Source organism: Pseudonaja textilis, chromosome 1, assembly GCF_049901715.1.
Source record: "Pseudonaja textilis isolate UNSWEBS1 chromosome 1, rPseTex1.2, whole genome shotgun sequence".
Classification (NCBI taxonomy): domain Eukaryota; kingdom Metazoa; phylum Chordata; class Lepidosauria; order Squamata; family Elapidae; genus Pseudonaja; species Pseudonaja textilis.
This window is the reverse complement of record NC_141990.1, coordinates 117,853,773-117,878,463: the sequence shown is the minus strand read 5'-3', so window position 1 is coordinate 117,878,463 and position 24,691 is coordinate 117,853,773. Positions and strand designations below refer to the sequence as shown.

At 36.6% G+C, this 24,691-nt stretch overlaps 1 protein-coding gene across 3 annotated transcripts in view; it reads left to right on the top strand.

Annotated features, from left to right (window-relative positions):
- Positions 1-24,691, top strand: part of ADGRB3 (adhesion G protein-coupled receptor B3) — a 517,279-nt gene that overhangs the window by 461,930 nt on the left and 30,658 nt on the right. For 2 of the 3 annotated variants that reach the window (XM_087915807.1, XM_026695170.2), the window contains 7 exons: positions 829-979; positions 2,465-2,534; positions 6,293-6,359; positions 11,851-11,936; positions 16,081-16,179; positions 16,545-16,716; positions 24,245-24,340. In XM_087915807.1, the coding sequence (XP_087771933.1) occupies positions 829-979; positions 2,465-2,534; positions 6,293-6,359; positions 11,851-11,936; positions 16,081-16,179; positions 16,545-16,716; positions 24,245-24,340 (741 nt within the window). The remainder of the gene's footprint in view (positions 1-828; positions 980-2,464; positions 2,535-6,292; positions 6,360-11,850; positions 11,937-16,080; positions 16,180-16,544; positions 16,717-24,244; positions 24,341-24,691) is intronic. The other variant, XM_087915799.1, reaches the window with a different exon arrangement.

Sequence of the window (24,691 nt, the reverse complement as noted above, 5' to 3'; positions counted from 1 at the left end):
TTTTTTAAAGAGCAGCCCCTTTTTGTTCCACGCCCCCCTGAAAAACAAAATCGCCCCCTGGGGGTCGATATCACCCAGGTTAAGAACCGCTGATCTAAACCACAGTGTCAAATTCGATCATATCACGTGGCATTATGCGATGTCTCACAATATTTTTTTTGCCTTTACGGAGCTAGAGTGGGCATGGCCTGCCCGGGATGCATCCAGCCAGTGGGCCATCAGGTTGACACTCCTGATAACTCTGACGGCTTGCAATTTTCACTTGTTAAACATGGTGTTTCAGGGGGAAGGAATTTGACAAATAATTATTATTATTATTATTATTATTATTATTATTATTATTATTATTATTATTATTATTATTATTTCTTTAGTTTGATTCATAGCCTTTGGGGCTGGTTGATAGTTCAACAGCCTGAGTCCTAACCAAGGACCTAAGAACTGTTCAGGTAGCGTCAGAGGATATAAACTGTTCCAAGTAGTAGTTGTTGTTGTTGCTGTTATTATTATTTATTGAATATTCCATCACTTCCTATTCCATCACTTGTTCTCCCCAAGTGCCCCATTTTAAAAATATCAGAATTAAAAACATGTTAATTTTGTTCCTCTCTTAACAAGCTGCTGCATTTTCATTTTTCCTACCATAACAGTATGGCTACTATTTCCAAAAATACATACAGTATTTTGGCTGTGGATCTGTATGAGAATACCTTTAGTATTATGTGTTATCTGTCTCTGGTTTAAAGAAAGCAGAAGCCAGACTAATGGAATGTAACATTTAATTCTTCTCTCTGAGCCTTCACTACATTTTTTTTTCTTTGTCTACAGAACATTTGTACCACGACCACTGCATTTTTACATTTCTTCTTCTTAGCTTCCTTTTGTTGGGTTTTGACCGAAGCGTGGCAGTCATACATGGCTGTCACTGGAAAAATTAGGACACGGCTCATAAGGAAACGCTTTTTATGCCTTGGATGGGGTGAGCTCTTGTTATTCAGCTGAGATTTTTCTTTTTCAGCTTAGTGTTTTTGCATGAATAACCTTTGCTATAATGAATGCTTGTTTCAAGAATCTTGGCAGGTAGTAAGGAGATTGTACTGTTCAAATACTGAATATCAATACTGGAATATTGGTAGAATAGCAAGCAAGCATATTATTTAATTCCATTGATTTGCTTCCAGGTCTGGCTGGTAATGAATGTTCCATAGTTTTCTAAAGTTTATCGTACTATAACTGACCATCTTTAGAAGATTTTCTGTAAAGATGGTAATATGTAGACTTTTCAAAGCATAACTGTGTCTGTGATCAAAATTAATCCATTTTTATGCTGTATCTTTGTTATATACTATATCAAATGCTTTTGTGACTTACTGATGGGATTGGTCACAATGCAGGATGGGATAACAGGAGTAGTTGACAAGTTAATGGTAGGTGAAGGATATACTTGAGTTATTGCTGGTGAAAATATTCTTTCTATATAATTTATATCATAAAGCATGCTTTTCTCATCCAAGCATGAAAAGCAATAAGCACTGTGATTCTCATGAGTAATCCCTTCTAAAGAAATTTTAGTGATAGCCACAGTAAAACTGTAGCTGGAGGTCACCTAGAGCTACCTGATAAGGGATGCAAAAAAATCCAGATTAACATTAGATAGCAGCAAAGAGATAGAGGCAATTTGAATGCATTGGATTCAATTCTTTTAGCCCACCGCTGGAAACCTATCGAACCTTATTTCTCTTTCAGTGGTGAAATTATTTACACATTATAACTATGTCCTGAAAGCCAAAAAACGTATGGACATTAAGGCAACCAAACAGATCAAAGAAAGAGGTTTCTGGCCCAGGTAACACCATTTGCACACCAAAATAGAGTACAGATAGGAACCAAATAGGGAACAAATCAATGAGCTGAGAATAATTACTAGCTCTGTAAGGTTTCCAGACATTTTAATTATTTAAGTAATAGCTGAGAAAGGCTGCCTTTGTGCTGTCATGACTTCCAAAAACCATTTCTTCAGAATCGATCGCAAAGTCTCCCAAGCTGTAGTTGCTTGTCTTCTGGCTATAGATAGGCATTGTAATGATCCACAGCAATAAATTACCTGCATACCAAAGCCTTTCTATCACCTAACTCATGATACTGAATATGCTTCTTTATATATTATTTAAAATATCTTATTAGGAAATATTTCAGAATCCCATTTTACCGCTTTTTCCATCTTTTTTTTTCCAGAAAAAAGGGCAATATGGCCTTGGAAAAAAAATGGGGGAAATGTCTTGTTTGGGGGGGAATGGCAAATAAGCATAGGAAACAAAGGGGATATGAATAGAGAAGCAGTATGCCTAAGTTTCATTGTATGAAAATCCCCAACCACAGGTTTTGTGGCACTAAATGGGTATGAGATGGCTAGCAGGATGGTCTTTAGTTGTGCAGGGAAATAACACTGGATTTTTTCTTGCAGGTTTACCAGCATTGGTTGTGGCCATATCAATAGGTTTTACGAAGACTAAAGGCTATGGAACCACTCAATAGTAAGTCATTCTATCATAATACATCTTATTTTCTAGGAGAACTCTTACATTCCTCTTTACCACATTGCCTGCATTTGGCTATTTGACTGTATCCCAATCTGAGGGTCTTTAAAAGTAGCCCTTGGTTCCTCAGTTCTCTGGGGGAGGTGTGACAGAAACAATCATACATAGTCAATAGCTGTCTGTAGAATTTGACATGTTTTTGCCTTCATGGGCAACAAATCACAGAATGAGTAGCTGCTTCTTTCAGTTTTCCTGTTCTTGCCTGGCAGCTCAATTTGAATAACCTTAAAGAAAAGGAAATGTGCACTGGAACAACACCATATAATAACACCATTGTCTTGCTTAATTGTGGTTTCTTGAATTATTGTTAGTTGGGACATTACATTTTGAGCATTACATCGTGATTTTTAAACCCCAATGGGTAGACTTACACAACAATCAAAGCAAAAACCAACTGAACAACATCAAATAACCTGAGAGGCCAAAAAAGGCAAGAGTCAATCATTGTGTAACTAGTGTAGCATTTCTTTCTTCCTGTATTGTTGTTTCACAGGTCTGGGGTGGAAGGGAAAAGACTTAACTGTTATGAAAATTATAAGTAGAACATTTTGGTCCCTTTGCACTCAGAGCAAAGATAATTGTGAATATGGAAAGAGGACTCATTCCAGTACCCTATCAAATATAGATGAAGTTAAGACTGAAAGCATTAGAAGCTACTGATGAATAAACATCCACATCAGCTTTTGTAGCCTTGGATGAAAACAGCACTTATATTGGATATTTATTCATGTTCTGGGTTTTGGTAAAGGATCAGAAGCTTGTCAAGACTCTACCTTATATCAATTCTGGTCCAAAATTTTTTTTTAACATTTTAATTGAGGGCTGAATCTTTCTGCAGGGCTAATCTGTTAAGTGGGTGGGCAGAACTAAAGCAAGAAGTAGGATCACAACAACTCTTTTTAACTGTCTTTCTGACAGCTTTGTCGGCCTTTCTTCAAAGGATCAAGTTACAGAGAAGGGAGGAACAGCTTCTGTTCAGAGGCTGGAACTGACTTCTTCTAAAACGATTTGAAATTAGGCTGGGAACTATATATAGTCCTAGCATTCCAGAAGGCAATGAGTAGCCTTTTTTAAAAAAAACAGGTGCTTGATACGTATTGCAATTGGATAGCGAGTGCTTAGACTGCTTTTTTCACATTGGGTTTGTCTGGGATGGTTTTGTGGGCAATTGAGTAGTGTATTAGAGATTATATTTTATACTGAGCTTTTAGATTTGACACCAAGCAGAGTTGGTTGTATTGTTGGAACAGAAGGATGGATGGGTGGGCGGCAGGGGTGAAATTCAACCACCTCACACCACCTGGGAGATGTGGTAGGGACAATTTGAATTGGTTGGCCCCGCCCACACACCCCTGCCTTCTTCCTTTTCGAGACTGAGTCCCATCAAGCCACGAACCCCAAGCCACACCCAAAGAGCCGATAGGGAAAAATTTTGAATTTCATCCCTGGTGGGAGGGCAAACAGATGGACGGACAAACAGATGATAGATAGATAGATAGATAGATAGATAGATAGATAGATAGATAGATAGATAGATAGATAGATAGATAGATATGATAAATATGAGGTAGAGGGAGGGAGAGAGGGAGGGAGGGAGGGAGGTAAGTGACCTTAGTTCATCCATTCCTGCCAGAGATGAAAAATGACTTGATCCTCACCACATTTGCAGCTGCTAAATGAAAGAATGACAATTCCTAAAGTATGGGGAGATGCAGTATCTCCCTAAAGGCCATTCAGTTTAAAGGGATTAACAGCTCCTTATTTTGTGAAGAGTCCTACATGCGCTCTGCAGAACTCACTAGCCTGATTTCATCACATTAATAACTTTAATTTAATGCCTGTGGTGTCTTAAGTCAGGAAGTGCTCTGAATTGTACATTATCATCAAAGAGCTATTTAAATATTTATATGGAATAAATTCAAGGCTACAGCCTTATATTTCAGATATACCTTTCTGGGATAACAACTGAGGGAATGCAGTGAGCTTTCTGAATCAACATTGATAGGTTTGCACTGTTAACTTACCAAATGTATTTAAGATTGTATCCCTTTTTCTTTGGAAATGAAACACAATTGATCTTTCTCTTCCTTTGTTTTTGACCTCAATATTTTTCCCTCCTCCAAATGTACTGCAGCAAAAGGGGGGGGGGAATTATCTCAAACAGATGAATGAATCTTGCACTGGAACCAGTGGTGGGATTCAAATTGTTTTACCACTAGTTTGGTAGGCATGGCTTGGTGGGCATGTTTTGCCTAACAGTGACATGCAGCTTTCCCCATACCAGCTGAGACCTGCAGTGAGAGGATGAAGAAGAGAAAAGCGCAGGGGCGGGTGGGAGAGCCAATCCTGCATTTTTCTCTTCTTTTTTCTCTCAGCTGACTGTTGAGGATTTTTTTCCCCTCCTCTTAACTGATTGTCTGCTTATTTTACTACTAGTTTAGTTGAACCAGTCCAAACTCACTGACTGGAACTAGATCTCTCAATTTCCCAGCAACACAATCCTTGTTTCAGTGGACTGAGAGAAAGGGTTGTGGCGTTTTTTAAAATAAGGAACGAGATCAGATTGTGTGGCCTGCCTTTTCTTTGAGGTTATTCTCCTCAGTGTTTCTCAACCTCGGTAGTTCTAAGCTGTGTGGACTTCAACTCCCAGAATGCCCCAGCCAGCATGGGGAGTTGAAGTCCGTGCATCTTAGAGTTGCCAAAGTTGAGAAACACTGTCTTCTTTGGTTGAAACCCTTAAAAGATATTTTAATATGTGGAGGATTAGCCCTGGAATAGGAGTTGTAAAGACTGTTTTTAAAAAATCTGCCCATCCTATCCTTATAAAAGCTTCTTTTAAAGAAAACCCAAAATATTTTCTTCAAACTGTAATACCTCAAAAACTTCAAACTGTAATATCTCAAAAAACTTAAAAATAAGGGCATTAAAAAAGGTAGAGAATGCAAACTCATGACAAGCAGGCTATTTTTTCTTCAAATACAATTATTCCACATAAAATAAAGCAATGACCCAGATTCCTTAAAGTGTACAGACAGTATTTTGTAACAGTATAAGTTCTATGGTTGGATTGAACTAGATAGCAGCATTTAGCCTGGCTTAGTTAAACCTGAACTCAGATCTGGTCAGTACTTGGAAAGGAACCCACCAAGAAAGTTGGAAAGTTGAAAAAACATCCTGGAAGAAGGCAGTGGGAAATTACTTCTGTGAAATTGCATGGTTACATTGACAAGACAACCCAAAATCAAGCTCATCTCAAAAGTGACTGAAGTTGTAAGTGAATTGCATTTATCGAAGACTGAATATATCCCTGAATGCTGCTGGTTTAGCCAGTTTTAAAAGTGTTAAACATGATTCTGGAACAATTATACTATGAACCAGAGATTGATTTAGGTTATATTCAGTTCAGCAAGCTTTCTCTTCTGTGCCACACCTTATCATTTACTACAGTGTCAGTCTCTCTTATAAATGAAATTCTGTATATTCCGTATTTCTAAAAAGAGTGCTGAAATTTTTTTTTTTTAAAAAAATACTTTTTTAAGATGTGCTGGCCTGAAAATGTAATAAATAATACTTGCTGTATTTGATGAAAGCACCCTGAAATTTAGCAGAGAGGGAATCAGTGAAGCTTTGCACTGGATAAACATGTAGATGCTACACCTTATTAATTTATATTAGTTCTTTTTTAATATTTCCAGTTGCTGGCTATCTCTTGAAGGTGGACTTCTCTATGCTTTTGTTGGACCTGCAGCTGCTGTTGTCCTGGTAAATATTTTTGGCATTTTTAATAGTCATAGATAGATGGACACTTAGAAAAAAAAAACACATGATAATTCTTTTTGTATTTACATCAACTGTACCGTATACATTTGTTACATACTTTATAATGTTTGCATCTTTTTATATAATTAATATGTGTGCAGTTTTATTTCTGAAATAAGATGGTGTGCTACGTTTTCTGTATGAGATTAAAATCTATAAAAATATTAGAATATTTAGAATACAAGTATGACTTATTTCTTGTATTATGAAGCTGTCTTGAGTTTATACCGAAGACTTTAATTACAAAAACAAACATTCCCACCTTAATACATTTGTGTCCATATCTTTCAGAACATCTTTCCTCAGTCAGGTGCTCCCCAAAACTATTAGACTTGAAATTCCATAATCCTCTGTCATCATGGGAATAAGGGAGATGACATCTGAACTAGCCACTTTTCATTCACTAATTCACTTGTAATTAGTGAAATAAATTTCCATTTTATTTAGTTTATGACATAAACTTGATAATGAGTCAATCTACAGAATTAAACTATTCTTGTCCCCCAGATTTAATGAAACAAACAAGGTTTGCCTATTCCATCTGGAATGGAGACCAGAAGTCAATTTATTCAAACAACAGTCTAACTGTTGTGTTAGAGAATATACAGCTGTAAATAAGAGGCTTATTATGAAGCAATCCAATGCACAGAGAGAGTTTCAGTCACTCCTGAGCAAAAGGCAGCCTGCCTGAGCACAAATAGCAGTCTGTGAAAAGGTAACAGTTATCTCAGCAAAATCACCTAGTTTTCATGTGCTTAAATCGCCAAGTACACAGAGCAAAATGGTGAGTAATTGTTTGTGTGAGTAAACCTTAGGCCACAGTTGTTTCAGGTTTATGCCATAATGCTGTTTGTATTTAGCTGACAAAATAGTACTGCTGACATTCCATCAGTTACTCCACCTAAAGATGCAGCTTCCTTGATATCTCTTATCCATGTTCAGGATATATCTTCCCTTGGCAGAGATGCAGGAAAAGAGTAATAGTAGAGGCCTCTGCAACCAGGCTATTTAATGGGATGCCCTATCACCTCTTTGGGTACCAGTTATGTATATTAGGCTGGCAACAAAAGGAGAATGTTATCTTGGCAAGGTCACTTCAAGCGAATTTATCCAGAAGTCCTCTCATTGGATTTCATGGGGCTTCCTTTCTAGGAGAGAGGCTTAGATTTGCAGCCCGACTTGAACCTAAAGTAAGAACTTGCCATGTCAAATGGGGCTCATTTGCTTTAGTGCAAAAATCAGGCAATGTGAGGTAACACCAAGAAAAATCATATGAGGTTATTTTCTAATGCCCCCTCCCACCCTCCATTTGATATATTAAGCTCAGTGAGGAGATACTTAATTTTAAAGGGTCCCATTCTTCACCTGTTTGTTTAATAGAATTTCTCTTTGCGTGTGTGCACATACTCACAATTAATTGCACACACCATATGTATCAGTCACCTGAATGTTTGAAAAACAGATTTGCCATCCATTTCTGCCAGTTCTTGGAACTGAATTGAATTGGTCCTGAAACGCACACAGAGACACACAGAGAACTATGTGCATATATGTATATAATCGCTTTATAATGGATCCACCCTTGAAGTATCTTCTTGACTATCTCAAACACTTGAATAATGTCAATAAGAAAAAATAATATTTGCTTCCCCCCACCCCCCCAAACAACCTTTATATTTTACTCACTCATGTATAAAATCTTAGGCTATACACTTTGTAGCATATCTTTGGGGAAAACAAAGTATGTCTATTATTTTAAAGAAGCAAATAAAATGGTCTAGGTCAGCGGTCGCCAACCTTTTGGACCTCAGGGACCACCAAATTAATAATTTTAAATCCCAGGGACCACTAACTGGTTCTGTGGGTGTGGCCTAATTTGTGGATGTGGGTTGGTGGTCATGTGACTGGCTGGGCATGGCTTGTATGTAAAAATTATAAATATTTATATAAATATTGATTTTTTTATTTAAAAAGGGCAACTTTTACCCAAAATTAGGCAAAGCAGGCAGGCAGATTGAGTTGCTCACAGAATCACAGATTCATTCAGAGATCTATCTGCCATTGGCTAGCTCAGTCTGTCACATAAAATTTGCTTGCAAGCAAACTCATAAAATTTGCTAGCAAGCAAACTCACAAAATGAACTCACAACACACCATGTATGTAAATATTGATTTTTTTATTAAAAAATAGCAACTTTTAGCCAAAAGCAGGCAAAGCAGGCAAGCAGATTGAGTTGCTCACAGAATCATTCATTGATCTATCTATCTGCCATCGGCTACCTGAGTCTGTCACATAAAATGTTCTTGCCGTGAGTCTGCACTGAATAATGGAACCTTCAGTCCTAAGGGAGGTTCGGCTGTGCTTAAAAGCAGAGCCAAAGATCTAAAGACTAGTTAGAAAGCAAGAAATTCAACCATTTCCTGCTTCCTAGCTAATCTAAATATCCCGGCACAGCAGAACAGCTGATGGTCGGAAAAGGAAAAAAGGAAAAATAGCAACTTAGAAGGCAAGTTTGCCAGGTAAGGAGTGAGTGGGTGGGGAGGGTTCCCACAGGCCATGTGGGTGGCACAGCCTTATGTTTCTGCATAGCCTGGATTAATTGCTTTGTGGGATGCTCTGGGGGTGCCATTTCTCTGCAGCCCACCAAAATTTTCTCACGGCCTACCAGTGGGCTGTGGCCCACTGGTTGGTGACTGCTGCTCTAAGTGACATGAATGGCATCAGCTTAGTCTACTCTGGTTACAAGCATTATTTTTAAACTGGGGCAAGCGTTTTCAGACAATTGAGTATATAATTGTACAAATAACACATTTGTGTCTGTGTATGCACACACACACGTATGTGTATATGTATGTACAGTATGTGTGTATGTGTGTACATATATACACACACATACACACAATCATACTCTTCCATTCTTGTAGTTGTTTCTTTTCTTCATTTCTTCATACCCTATCTCCTGGCACAACCTAATTTAATATGTTTAGATTCGATAGAAATGTGTATATGTTGCAGAATATTAAAGCTACATTCAAGATATCTTAATCATAAAGTTTATAGTTCTCAAAATGACCAAACAGATGTTAAGGGAAATCCAAAATAAGGACCCTTCCATTCCCACTGCTATTGAGAGTCACAGTTGCCTCTAAAGTCAGTGATAATATCTAGTTCCAGATTAGGATAAAGCCAGATCATAGATTCCATGGGGCTGGATCTTGTGGCATGTATGAGAGATTGCCTGTGGTGTGCCAAGGGGAAAGTTGGTTCTGCTAAAACAGAAAGGGGACATTTCCAGAGTAAAAGCACATTTCTCCACATCCATCTTCTACCATCTTATCTGATCTTTAAACCACTATCTTTAATTTTACCTTATTTATTGGATCAGTAACAACTGAGTAGAGAATTGGAACTATCCAAATATTAGGAGAAGGGAGTACACAGGTTACTCCTGTAAATGTATTATCTTTCTCTTTTTTTTTCAACCTCCATGACTTCATTTCAAACACCCTACTATAGACGACATTGATTATTTCAATCTACATGGTATTATCAAGATATCCAATGATTATACATTTATTATGGTGATCAGATTATTTTCAATAGATGGGAAAATTTTAAAAACAACTTTCTTCCTTTCACAGTTGTACAGAAGTTTATACAAACAAAGAAAATGGATAGGCTCTTAGTGTAAAGCCAAAGTAAAAATATCACACTCTTAAATAAGGGTGTTACTTTTGTCATTGACACAGTCTCCTGTGTATAAAAGTGTGATGTGTGTGAAGTGTGATAGAGTGTGAAGTGTCAGCATCTCAGTCATGCAACTGGCTCATAATGCTGTGCAAAGTAGGAACTGTAAACTTTATGAGCACCCATGATTTTTCAAAGATTTTAGATTTCTAAATTACTGAGATCTTTATGTATCCCTGCTGAATTAATGAATTTTTTTTGAGATAAGATCCAGTTAGAACTTCGCTGCAAAGTATTAAATTTAATGGTCAGTCCAAAACAGATTGATTGTGATGTTTGAATGTGCTGCAACATATTGGAAATGTACTGGAAAATTTTCATGAACAATATATATCTTTGGAAGAATAACTTAATATAACAGAAGAGGCTTCATGAGAATTGCTGATCTATGATGACAAAACAACAAAAAACCCTCAGTAACTCAATAAACTATATTGGTTTAAAAATTGAAATTAGACTTCTGAACTCCTTGATAATCAAGCTTGCAGCTTAAATGTAATATATATCTCAATTAGCCAGGATTCTCTTAACAAGTCACCATTAGTTTTGAAATGGATTGGATGAGATCTTGAGTTAAACTCTGCTTTACCTCAACCTAATTAATTATTGTAAACATGTTGCTATAAATCCACCTTTCCTTTATAATTCTTCTACATTAGGGCAAGCAGCCAACATAAAGAATCAGTGGGTGATTTGATGAACCGAATAGCTGAAATCGTGTCAGTTACATATATAGAACCAGAATTGATTCTTTTTCCTTTGTTCAGAAACATGTGTGCATTCTTTAAAGTATATTAAGCTTTTTTTAGAGTGTAGCCCACTGTGTTTCTTGCTTTAAATCAAAGGAAAGTGTGCCAGTAATTTTTTACTTTTACAGAGAGAGAGGTTTCAAGGGCATGCAAAACAGAGCCACTTGAAACCTTGGGATTTATGATTTTCTATTTATGCCCTAAACTCTAGGTAGATAAACGTCAATTGACAGTGTAATCCTGTATTTGTTTAAATAAAAGTAAATCAGAGTTAAACAGGATTCACTTTCCAGGTAATCTTTGCACGTGCATACATTTGCAGATTTAAATGAATTTAATCTTGTATTCTTGGAAGAATTATAATGTTAGACATCTTTTCTCCCATTTACTTCTAGAATCTGGAGATATCCAAGACTGAGTATTTTTCCCTTTTTGCATGCAAAACATGTGAACTGTGATCCTTCCTATCCTGTTCCCATAAAATTACAGTATATTATAATTATAATTTGTTGTCCAGTCTGAACCTTACAGTGCAAAATAGACAAGTAGAATTCTACAATGCTCAATGTCTTATAGTTGCATTTCTGTATACATGCTATAGTATGTATATCAGTATGTATACCCATTTATATAAAATGCTAATAGAAGAAGACTGATGACTATTTATATCAAGGATTATCTTGGATACCACAGGCAAGGAACACATTGATTGGCTGATTTAGAGGGCATGGCATCTTTCTGGAATATCTGGTCCTCTCCAGAATTCAATCCTTGCATCTCTTTGCTTTGTAGGAATCACAGGGTGCTGAGATATAGGATCTAAATTGTTGTTCCTGGTTCTTTAAATTTATACCAAATGTGTTAAGGTTCATGTTTCATTCAATGTCATTAAAGGGGAAACTGTTACCTTTTTGTTTGTTTATTTCATATTTAACAGGTCAACATGGTGATTGGCATCCTTGTATTTAATAAACTAGTTTCCAGAGATGGAATCCTAGATAAAAAACTCAAACACAGAGCAGGGTAAGAAAAAGTTGGAATATATCAATGATTTATTACTAAATTTTGTCTATCTATTGTTAGATTCACCACATGTATTTTTATTTAATTTCACTTTGAACCTTTTTCCTCTTAGTTTAACTTTTAGTTCTACTCATTTCCAAATTGCAGTTACCTTACTTCTCCTGAGAAAATGTGACTGAGCAACAGAAAAATAATAAAACACAAGTACAGTTGTATTAAGTTTTTTTTTTTAAGGGATGAATAACCATGCATGTCCAAGAAATTTTCCTTGGTTTTTTTACAAGTTGAGTATTTAGAATTATATATCTTTGATTAGTGAAAAAAAAATCATATTTAGAAATGCCAGAAGCATTCTAAGATTTTAAAAATATTAGAACTGGGCTGTTTGCGTGATTGCTTATGGGTTATGAATCAAGAAGAATTTGACATATTATCAAGCAAACAAGCTAAATATTAGGGTCTCTTGTTTTCTACAGTTATTGGATCTCCAAGGTGCAGGTGAAATTGGGATTCGAAAGTTTGTTATATGAATATAAAAACTTATATTTATTCTCAAGGGTATTCTCTGAGCTTGGTTGTTTTCTTGCAGATGTTTCATTACCCAGACTAGATATCATCAGTGTTAGTCCTAGTCCCATTGCTAGTATTCATTCTTAGAGACATGGGGAAAAGATGATTAGTCTTTGACTCATATCATTTCCACATGCCCTCATTCTGTTTCATTCTTCTTTTCCCATCTCAGTGAGATTCTGTGCTCTTAGCACTTAAATGGAAGGATGAGTCTGCATTTTTCAGAGAGTTTCATTTACAGGAGATAATACTGAGGAAATTTCATCAATTTGCTTTCTCCCACCTCCCATTCCTTTATTGTTCCAAAATAGACAGAAAGCAAGAAGTGGCCATGAAAAATGACTCTCCCACCTGCATTTACCAATTTCAAAATCTATGCGTTTAAGCCAAGGTGTTTCTTCACACACAAATCAATAGAAGATGTGGTTAATATACCCAAGTCTGGCTTTCTATACCAAAAAGATTTTCACCTATAATGCTTTATTTTTTGGCATATCTACTTAAAAGCTTTCTTGCAAGAAAGTTATTGCAGCCTTCTTTTCCTATTAAAAAGAATGGAGTGCCCTATTTTCCCCACCACCACTGGGCTGAGCTCAGGTGTAATGAATTTGAATTAGACGTCAAATTTTGTGTATGTGACTATGTGCCTGTTCTTTTTTATTTTTTATTTTTCTCTGATATAATTGATAAAAATCTATAATGCTATCTCTCATTTTTGTGATTTTATTTATATTTTGTCTATCTGAAAGCCTTTTAAGTATCACCAGTCCATTAATGCAATGCTGCATAATACAAGTTTTATCCAGTCAAAATTAAGCCCTGTTAACCCCAATTTAATTTGGGAGTATATGTTCTCAGAAATAGGCTACCATGCAGTTACCTTGTCCATACAAGAACTAGACACATAAATGAATAGAGCAAGAAGCCAGATTTCTGTCAATCACTTGATCTGTAAGGGCTAGATATTAACTTCATCATCTCTGCTTATTTTTCTCTGAAAATACTTGATTAGCAGTATTTCATCATCTTTATCAGATAACTCCCCCAAGAAAAACTAACTTTGGCTGGAAGATCCTACTATGAAATGTTTTGTTATTGGTTAGGAATGCTTCATTTGATATAGCTGCATATTTTAAAGAATATTTGTTAATCTGATGAGAGAACTTTGTGAATCCAGCCGGTCTTTCATAGCCTTCTAATAAAGCTGCCATATGATAATTGTTTTACAATTTGTTTGCATTTTGGTCTGTCAAATGAGGATGATAGTTCAAGGATTTGGAGAAGTGGGTTTTATTCTCCATAAGCAAACACAGACACACAAATACAGACAATCCTAATGTTAAAGTCTGCAAGGTGCAACTATGGAAGTTACCATCTGAATGTGCTATATAGGATTTCAAATTACTAAGTAGGAAAGGGTCTGGTTTGATCTAGTGGTTAAGGCACCAGACTAGAAAGTAAGAGTGTGTGAGTTCAAGTCCTACCTTAGCCTTGAAAACCAGCTGGGTGACTTTGGGCTGGTTGCCCTCTCTCAGACCAACCCACCTCACAGAGTTGTTGTGGTGGTGGTGAAAATAAAGAGGAGAAAGGTGTTTTGGGTATGTTTGCTGCCTTGAATTATTAGTAAAAATAACAAATACAGATAAATGGGATACAAATATTTTTTTAAAAAAGATTATGGAAAAGAATGCCTAGATTCTCTTCTTCTCACTATATATTCTCCACATTCATCTTTGTTGGATAAAAAGCATTTTACTTCCCTTTTATAATCAGCATAGGAAAGAGAACAGGACAGTGGTAAATAATGCTGTAATACATTTCTATATTATTCTCACATATTCTATTCTTCAATTCCTAAAGAGGGCTTTTCTAGGAGTTTCCCTCTCATCAAACTGAGAAATGGTTGTCTATAATAGTATGAATGAGAACAGCTGTTCACTTCAGTGGCACTCCCATTTTTATTTTCCCATCCATAAATTTATTTTGAAACTTGTACAGGAATTTGAAAATTTCAGAACATTCCAAAAATTCTCCATAAATATGTTTTGCTTTTTGCATCTATTTTTTTTTGTTTGCATTTTTTCCTTTATAATGTACAATTTGTTATATTCACTAAGGGGCACAAAGACACACACACATCGACTCATGTTGTGCACATTTTTAAGCTGTGAATCACACTGAAAATGTTTGTAAAGAAACAGAATTTGTATACAGATAGGTTTCATTCACTTTAAGTTGAGAAGTATGAATTAGTGGATAGTATCAAATTATTGAAATTAGCAACACTATCAATTTTCAACATATCACAATTGCAATAATGTTTAGTCTACAATACATCATCATGTTCCATATACAGAACAATTTTTATTTTTTTTCTCTTTCTCTCATATATGCTTTTATGTACCACTGAACAAAAACAGACCTGAAAATAAAAATTACCACTGTATAAGATTCTCATTTCCCACGCCATGTTAATGTGTACAAAACAAATGAAAATCTGAATATTTTCCACTTTATTTGTGTACTCTCTTTATTTGTATGATTTGTTCTAGAAATAGCCGATGCATTATTTAAAAAGAAACCTGTACCTTCTGCTTCAGAAGAATCTTTTTATATATTTTCATCCTACCACTTTAAAATAAAATTATAAATTACTATATATAACTAAAGTGGTTTTAAAGTGCAATACTTTACAAGTCAGTTGAAGATTTTTTTTAATGTTCTTCTTTTGTCCTCTGTATGTAATAATAACTACTTTAGCTGATTTTTTTTAAAAAAACTTCCATCACAGAAATAAATTATGATGAATGGAAGGATGAAAATAGCCAGATAACAAAATTGTCATAAAAACAGTGAAAATAGGCAGAAGCAGCTGCTAGGTATTGCAATATAGAATCTGTATCAGTATCTGTATAAATATATGTTAATCTTAATGCTTGTGTACTGTGTTTTATTAAATTTCTAGCCTGAATTAACACTGTCATTAAATTCCATTCATTTCAAACTCTATTCAGACCAGCATTAACTTAAATTCAGTGGAAACTTAAAAGGGGAAGCTGTTTCATACGTTCCCATGATAGATTGACAGAACTGTACTCATTCAGGGGCATGTTCCAATTTCAGTGGATATGGGTGTAAGTATTTTTGCCCTATCAATCTGCTCCATTCCTTTGTAAAGAGCAAATCCTTATTCTTCCGAATGGTCTGATTAGAGGGACCATTTTGTTGTTTGTCTTAACCTACCACATGCATGTTTCCTTCAGTGTGATCAATAGAACATTTATCTATGACGATTGGGACAGGACAGGCTTCTAACATTATCAAATGAAAGAAATAGACTTTGGATAAAATGAAGCCTTTCCCTCCCCCAATGCAATTAACATGTTTTTGATGTGTAAAATTATTAAATGTATGGTTTTTATATAGGCTTAAAATCAATCAGAGTGTTTCATCCTGAATAAGTCGACTTGCTATTTTTTTTCTTGCATGACATCATATTTGAAAAGCTAAATTTCAGCAGTGACCAAAACTTCAATATTTTGTTCTTTTTTGTGGGTGTTCTGTTTGTTTGCAGTCAGATGAGTGAGCCTCATAGCGGTTTGACGCTCAAATGTGCCAAGTGTGGAGTAGTTTCAACAACAGCTTTGTCAGCCACCACCGCCAGTAATGCCATGTTAGTCCTAATCATTTACATCTTCTTGTTACAAATCTTATGCAGTGCATGTGAAACAAAATGCTACAGTGATGAAAAATTAAAACTGCTAATATTGAACATAATTAATAGTTTTTTTAAAAAAAAGGAAAAGGAAAAATGGCAACTGCACCTTATAATTCAACTGGGTAATATTTTACAATGTCAGTTTTTCTATAAATATATAATGTCATGGGCTTTCACATTTTAAAAAAAATGTTGCCATCCTTAAGTAAGATTTATATATTTGGATATGCCTGTCTCTCTTAAAGTTGACTTGTTTATGTTGTTTCAATAGTCCTACAATCTTCTTGTTGCTGTTTTCTTTCCTCTCTGCCCCTGTTTAGGGCATCACTGTGGAGTTCCTGTGTTGTTCTACCTCTCCTGGCTCTCACTTGGATGTCTGCAGTTCTGGCAATGACTGACAAGCGATCCATTTTATTTCAGATACTCTTTGCTGTATTTGATTCATTGCAAGGGTTGGTCATTGTCATGGTTCACTGCATTCTCCGAAGGGAGGTAAGAAACCACTTCCTGACATTGTCTTCCAAATGTTCTATCACTATGAAATTTTATAGCAACCCAGAATGCTTCCTGAGCCGTGGTGGTGCAGTGGTTAGAATGCAATATTGCAAGTTAACTCATAACTCACTGGTCATTGCCAGGAGTTCAATTCTGATTAGCTCAAGGTTGACTCAGCCTTCCATCTTTCCAAAGTTGGTAAAATGAGGACCCGGATTGTTGGGGGCAATATGCTGACTCTGCTTAGAGAGGGCTGTAAAGCACTGTAAAGCTGTATATAAATGTTATTCCTAGACATCTGGCTTGAACCAACCAGTGTAACTATCCTTGAAATGAAGGCTTCAGTCCCACATAAGAGGTCAAGACTGTAACTCTTGTTGTACTCAGTGCTGATCCACAATGAGCAAAATGACAGCAGAAAAGCTGCACCTTCTGTAATTTGTCTGCTAATACATGTCAGCCTCTCATAGCCCGAAGTGTTGTTGTCCTCACTTAAAGCAGTGCAGCTTATTTGCAATCAGGGGTTGGTTTTCCTCTTCCAAACTTTTGCTGGGAACAGGCAGCTCCATCTCTGGAGACTCTGTGGATTTCCAGCTGCCCCTGCATACATTAGATCACATTTTCTGTTTAAATGAGTAAATCTTGAAGAGTACCCTGTTGTGGTTGTTTTGCTTCTCAGTGCAAGGAGTCACCTATCCTATCTTGAATCCAGTGTGCTTTCTGCTAAAGTAGTTGGAGTTTTCCTGTTTCTTGGCCCACTGAGAGACTATCCCATAAACAGAAAGGAAAGGAAACACAACCACAGGATAGTATGGGAAGAAAATGGGGTCTGCCCCACCTCACCTCCAAGACATACAGAAACCCTGCATTTATAGCCTACCAAGTAGCAATTCATTCTGGGAATTAAGGGACAAAACAAGTAGCTGCAGGTGGTTGAGTGAAAAAAAAACACAGCCTTACACAAGGTTAATAGTCTTACCATTGAGAAATAGTGGTGGTAAAAGAGGAGGCATCACAATACCTCTGGCAGCCACACTGGTTTTGGTCATTATATTAATGCTTGAACCCTTTAGGCCAGCTTCAGCTTGCCATGGCAGTGTATTGCCTATTAGATGGAGGCAACTTTGTCCTCAGGAAATAAATAGTAGGACAACCTCAGGTTTCAAGCAGCAGAAGATGGATTGGTAGATAGTTGGCAGTTCTTCGGAAGACTGATAATAGATTTAGGGTTAGAGATTATGGGAGTTGTAGTCCAGAACAGCTGAAAAACTATAGAATGTTGCCACTATTTAACACAAATACTCTGAAGCAGATGATAGTGCCTGCCCACATGGAAGGGTGCTATAAAAAATGAAGGTTCCAACATATTTAATATTATGTTAACCATGTCTAACATGCACCTTTTATATACATGAATTAAAAAGTCTACCACACCATCTGTTTTGGCATTAAGTCACTTTCTATCTGAAAAATAACTCATAAGGTGAGGAAGACTGAAGTGTTTTTGCTTTGAAGGTGCTCCCCAATGTCCTGATTTCTGATTTTGTGCATTCAGATTTTAATTAGGTGTCTTTCCCATCTAAAAAGGTACACAAGTTTCAAAGTGCTTTATTTAGATAGTTCTTTTTTGTAGCAAAATTTTAAAACGTGCCTATATTGTTGGATTAAAGGATAATGAACTCCATATCTCATGTCTGTCATTTATCCATGTGAGATACGGAATCTGCCACTAGCTAGCAAAACAATAAATCTGAATGTCAAATGACTTGTCACAGATAATGTCAAACCTTAGAGTAAAAATCACAGCAGTTTTGTTCTGTCACTGCAACAACATAACACATAGAAAGCATCAAAAACATCATCTATCATCAATTCCCAGTCTAAATTTTATCTCCAGCAAAAAATAGCCTAGCGTTAGCAAGGTCAAATTGAGACTGCTCAACCTCTGCCTTGCCATTTCCAACAATGTCTGTGCTTTGCTTCTGAAGCTATATATCTGGAGAAGAAATATGTCTGCTTCATTTGTGATAACCTTGCAAAAATCAGCTCAATCCTTTGGCTAAACTTCACAAGGGAAATGACTCGCCTTTCTTGTCCCTCACATCCTGTCATATGACGGCCCCTTCCCTGAGATCACTTTATATAGCTTTCAAAAAGTCTCTTAGCTGAGGTTCTTTGCATGTTCTGTCTTTATTCCAAAATCTCCATTCCAAAATCTTATACCCTTATTTATTTCCTTTGCTTCAGAACCAATTCTGAATGGCCTAGCAGTCCTAACACCCAACTAAGAAAAAAATTACATTTCACAAAGTTGCATATCCATATAATTTTATTCCCTGTGTTGCAATTCTCTAACTCCATCATTGCCTATGCTAAGTGGGAGTGGTGCAATAATATCTGTACAATCACACATCCGTCTTTTTTTATATCCCACTAACAGAAAAATAGATCGGAAAGAGATCTGCCTTGTTCTTCCATTTGCTATTATAAAATAAAATAAGAGACATTTTGTACAGGATTGGGTATATTGATGGTATTGTACAGTATTGATGTGGTTGCTGTAGTGATGGTAATCCGTCATTTGAACGATATGTGGCTGTGAAAAGGAGATCTAAAATAATTAGGGGCTTACATTTAATTCATCCCAAGGTAGCTTGAATCAAGGCCTAATCCAATACAGAGTGAACCCAGTATTGTAAGTTGAGCAGTTAGACATTTATATATAAAAATGTATTTGCAACCATAGGTTTTAGCAAAAAGTAGTTTGACATAACCCAGGGTAAAGCATAACCGCTAATTCAATAATAAAATTATGCAGACTTAATGACTAATGAATGAAAGGTAATGACAGGAAATGCAATCGGAAAATAGTTACCAATCCTCAATTTATATATCTCTATTCAATTTATTATATTTCTTTATTGAGAAGGGGACTATATTCCTATGCAAAATATTAAACCATGATATGTAAGTGAATGTTCATACCTGATAAACCAGCAATGAGATTATTTCTTAAGTTCACAATACAGTTCAGAATTTTGGCTGAATATCTGGCAATTAATGAGAATGTTTTTAAAATCGGAATTCCTGATTTACCTGATACAATAAACAAAGAACTTGCCAGATTGTTCCTTGTTAACTGGATACAAGAGGGAACTTAGACTTCACACATATTTCATTTCAATTATACATATAGAGTAAATTGTATCCCTGTATGTTACATGTCTGTTAAAGAAAGTGAAAAATCAAATGCCTAACTAATTCATACCCCAAAACTAATTTGACCTGTCATATCCTACAATTTGGTGATAAAGGGAGATGCTCTTTATTGTCTGCTGATTTTTTGAAAAATATGCCTAGCATCCAAATGTGCTACCTCCTCCCCACACCTTAAGTAACTAAATGTCATGAACTTTTTTTTCACACCAACATAGAAAGAGAGAAAGTTTTAAGAGGAGCTTTGAATTGGTTACTGTTGCCAGGGAAACCATTTCCCTAGTATCAGCACGTTCAGCACATCTCTCTCTCTCTCTCTCTCTCTCTCTCTCTCTCCTCTCTCCCTCCCTCCCTCCCTCTCTCTCTCTCTCTCTCTCTCTCCTGTTCACTGCAGTTAGAAGCTTGAGCAACCACACTGGCCTTTGGTCAGCCTTGGTTAGCTCACCTCTCCAGAAAAAAAATGGATTTGATTATTATTATTATTCATATTACTGTACATGAGCCATTAAAGCATGGTCTACAGACCACAGAAAGCCCTCATCATTTTTTGTGCAGCTATTATACAGGATCTTTGGAGCCCTTTCTGCTTTTTTCCCCCTTTCCCCCTTTCCAAAAGATTGGTCAAGCATGGGGATCAAAATCATTGTTCAGCTTGTCTATGAAAACAATGCTATGGACAAAAGCCCTGATAATCATTCTGTGACTAGTCAGAGATACGGGTGAAACTCGAAAAATTAGAATATCGTGCAAAAGTTCATTTATTTCAGTAATGCAACTTAAAAGGTGAAACTAATATATGAGATAGACTCATTACATGCAAAGCAAGATAGTTCAAGCCTTGATTTGTCATAATTGCGATGATTATGGCTTACAGCTCATGAAAACCCCAAATCCACAATCTCAGAAAATTAGAATATGACATGCAATCAGTAAAACAAGGATTGTACATAGAACAATATTGGACCTCTGAAAAGTATAAGCATGCATATGTACTCAGTACTTGGTTTGGGCCCCTTTTTCAGAAATTACTGCCTCAGCGCGGTGTGGCATGGAAGCTATCAGCCTGTGGCACTGCTGAGGTGTTATGGAAGACCAGGATGCTTCAGTAGAGGCCTTCAGCTCTTCTGCATTGTTCGGTCTCATGTCTCTCATCTTTCTCTTGGCAATGCCCCATAGATTCTCTATTGGGTTCAGGTCAGGCAAGTTTGCTGGCCAATCAAGCACAGTAATACCACGGTCATTGAACCAGGTTTTGGTGCTTTTGGCAGTGTGGGCAGGTGCCAAGTCCTGCTGGAAAATGAAGTCAGCATCCCCATAAAGCTTATCTGCAGAAGAAAGCATGAAGTGCTCCAAAATCTCCCAGTAGACAGTTGTGTTGACCTTTGACTTAATGAAGCACAGTGGACCAACACCACCAGATGACGTGGCTCCCCAAATCAACACAGACTGTGGAAACTTCACACTGGACTTCAAGCATCTTGCAGTGTGTGCCTCTCCAGACTCTGGGTCCTTGGTTTCCAAATAAGATGCAAAAGTTGCTCTCATCAGAAAAGAGGACTTTGGACCACTGAGCAACAGACCAGTTCTGTTTTTCTTTAGCCCAGGTTAGATGCTTCTGACGTTGTTTGCTGTTCAGGAGCGGCTTGACAAGAGGAATACAACATTTGAAGTCCATGTCCAGGATCTGTCTGTGTGTGGTAGCTCTTGATGCACTGACTCCAGCCTCAGTCCACTCCTTGTGAAAGTCCCCAACACTTTTGAATGGCCTTTTCCTGACAATCCTCTCCAGGCTGCGGTTATCCCTGCTGCTTGCGCACCTTTTTCTTCCACACCTTTCCCTTCCACATAACTTTCCATTAATGTGCTTTGATACAGCACTTTGGGGAACATCCAACTTCTTGTGCAATTACCTTTTGAGGCTTTCCCTCCTTATGGAGGGTGTCAATGATGGTTTTCTGTACAACTGTCAGGTCAGCAGTCTTTCCTATGATTGTGATTCCCACTGAACCAGACTGAGAGACCGTTTAAAGGCTCAGGAACCCTTTGCAGGTGTTATGGCTTCATTAGCTGATTAGAGTGGGACAGTTTGAGCCTAGAATATTGAACCTTTTCACAATATTCTAATTTTCTGAGATTGTGGATTTGGGGTTTTCATGGGCTGTAAGCCATAATCGTCACAATTATGACACATCACGGCTTGAACTATCTTGCTTTGCATGTAATGAGTCTAACTCATATATTAGTTTCATCTTTTAAGTTGCATTACTGAAATAAATGAACTTTTGCACAATATTCTAATTTTTTGAGTTTCACCTGTAGTGCTTTCTTTCATCAGGCTGTAGCTGAATATCTATTATTGTTATAAGCAGCTCAGAAATGATCCAGTTCTTGCAAGCAAATTTGCTTTGCCATCTCAACCAATGCTGCTAGTCCATGATATTTTACGGCTGAAACTTACTGCCAAAATTCATGTGAGGTGGAATTACATTGCTTATGCTTATCAGTAAAATGTGACAGGAAAGATTTGTACAGTAGCTATTTCCACCATAGTCCAACCTAGAGAAGTAGAACATTCTCCTGGAATGTCAGTGGAACAGACAGAAGTCTGCATGTTTTAGCTTTCAACGGATTAAGTCCTGGCGAGTTTTCTTCAAACTGGTGCTGTTCATCCAGAGATGTTGAGAATTTTGGAATTTGGATATAAACACAACCAGAGTGCTTGTAGTTCCATCTGTTACATGATTAGCAAAAATAAACCCTACTGAGATAATAATAATGCATTGTTCTCCAGAACAAAGCCATGGCCTATGGAAGTTAGATTGTTGGAGTAAAAAAAATGAGGAAATGTGATAACTGAGGAATTTTGGTGAGCAAATTATACAATGTGAGGAAACCAAAATCCATCTTTAATGACATTTCATTTGTTTTGCTTATCATAGTTGCTTTTACACTGGTTCAATTATCTTAAGTGGCTCACAACAACAAACAAAACAAAGCCATAGCTTTATAAATGGAAATATTTAATAATTGCTAACAAGTTAAATATTCATAACATTCTGATCACAAACCATCACACCATATATCCTCAGAACTTAAAAATAACCATCCACCGAGGAACCTGTGCCAATTTAGCTCTCAGTACCGGAATGGTGTTTGAAAAACTTCAAATGTCCCCAGAGTGAGGGTGCAAATCTTAAGTCTGATAGGACACCATAAAAAGAGGGTTCTTTGGCATGGATTCCTCCTCTCTGATTGCCTCTCACTGTAATTCTTGAGGAATAGACGCTCTCAGCAAGCACTTTCTACAAGCATGCTTTAGGTGGACAGCTTCTGTTTAGAGTTGGCAGTCTCTCAGATAGCCAGGTCCGAAGCCATATAAGATGAAAAGGTGATTGGGAGCATCTCAATTACACTCAGAAACTCTTTTGGTCACAGTTTCAACCTGCTAGACTAGAAGGAGCTATTAGTTCAAGAGCATCCTCAAATTGCATACCTGCTCTTTCTGGAGGATCACAACACTGTCCTCTGTTAAATTGTCCCAAAATTAGCCAGTTTCTGAACCCACAAGTACACATCATGGTAAGGTTTACCCCAGGCCTGTTCCTCTCCATCCAGATCCTTACAGCCTCTAGACACTGTGATTAGATAACTGCCATAGCTGCCTCATAATCTGTGGTATAGATTGACCAACTGAGCATCACAAATTAGCACGGTTGGGATATTTTTATAAATTACACTGCAGACTAAAGCATGACGTATTGTTTAGAATTTATCTGAATATTTGTTCAGATAGAATCACCCAAGTTGCTTTTTTTCCTCAAAAGACCATGATGGGGCTACAGTATTTGTTTTTCTATTTTGGTGCCAGTTTTGGCAGTACTGTTAGTACTTAAGAATTGTCAGGTAAAGGATGCAGATCCATATTTATGGCAAGAAGCATGCTGGATTTCTTCCCGTTAATTGTCTAAGTGGTCTTTACCATTATGCTCATTAAGGTTGGATGCATTTATTGTTCTAATCTTAGGAAGTCATAAAAATAGCTTTGGCAAACTGAACAAAAGATCTGTGACTTTAGTCCAATTGCTACTTCTCTGGGAATAAGTCTCTCTGGGACATGCTTCTGAAGAGCTATTCACAGATCTGTGCTAGTCCAATTTAAATATTTGCTTTAATTTGCGTGCTGTGTTTGCACAATTATCATAATGTCACAATAAACATCATTTGAAACCAAGTGAGAAAATAATGATGAATCAAGAATTTGTTTGTCTATAACTTTTAAGTATATTAAATATCTGTTATATCTTGCCAGGTTCAAGATGCATTTAGATGTCGTTTGAGAAACTGCCAAGATCCAATCAATGTAGATTCATCAAGTTCATTTCCTAATGGACATGCTCAAATCATGGTTAGTTTATATTTATCCTTGACTACTATTTGCAGACATAGTGTGCATCGGGGCTAACATATCTGGTTACAAAACTCTTGATGACCACAAGATGAGGGTAAAGAGAATTCGCTCTATGGCTTTGTTTCCATCTTGTGGTGGGAAATTTTCACACCTTGTCCTCTATTCAGAATCATAAAATGAATATATTCAGTAATTACAATATTGAAATAGGAAGCAAAATAGTATATAATATGATTACTTTTATTTTGTTTCTTAGTGCCTAGGAGGTGCATTACAGAAATATATAATTTCCGGGCATTCATTTTCTTGCCTTTTTAAATGTTTTGCTTTATTTTAATTATATAAGCC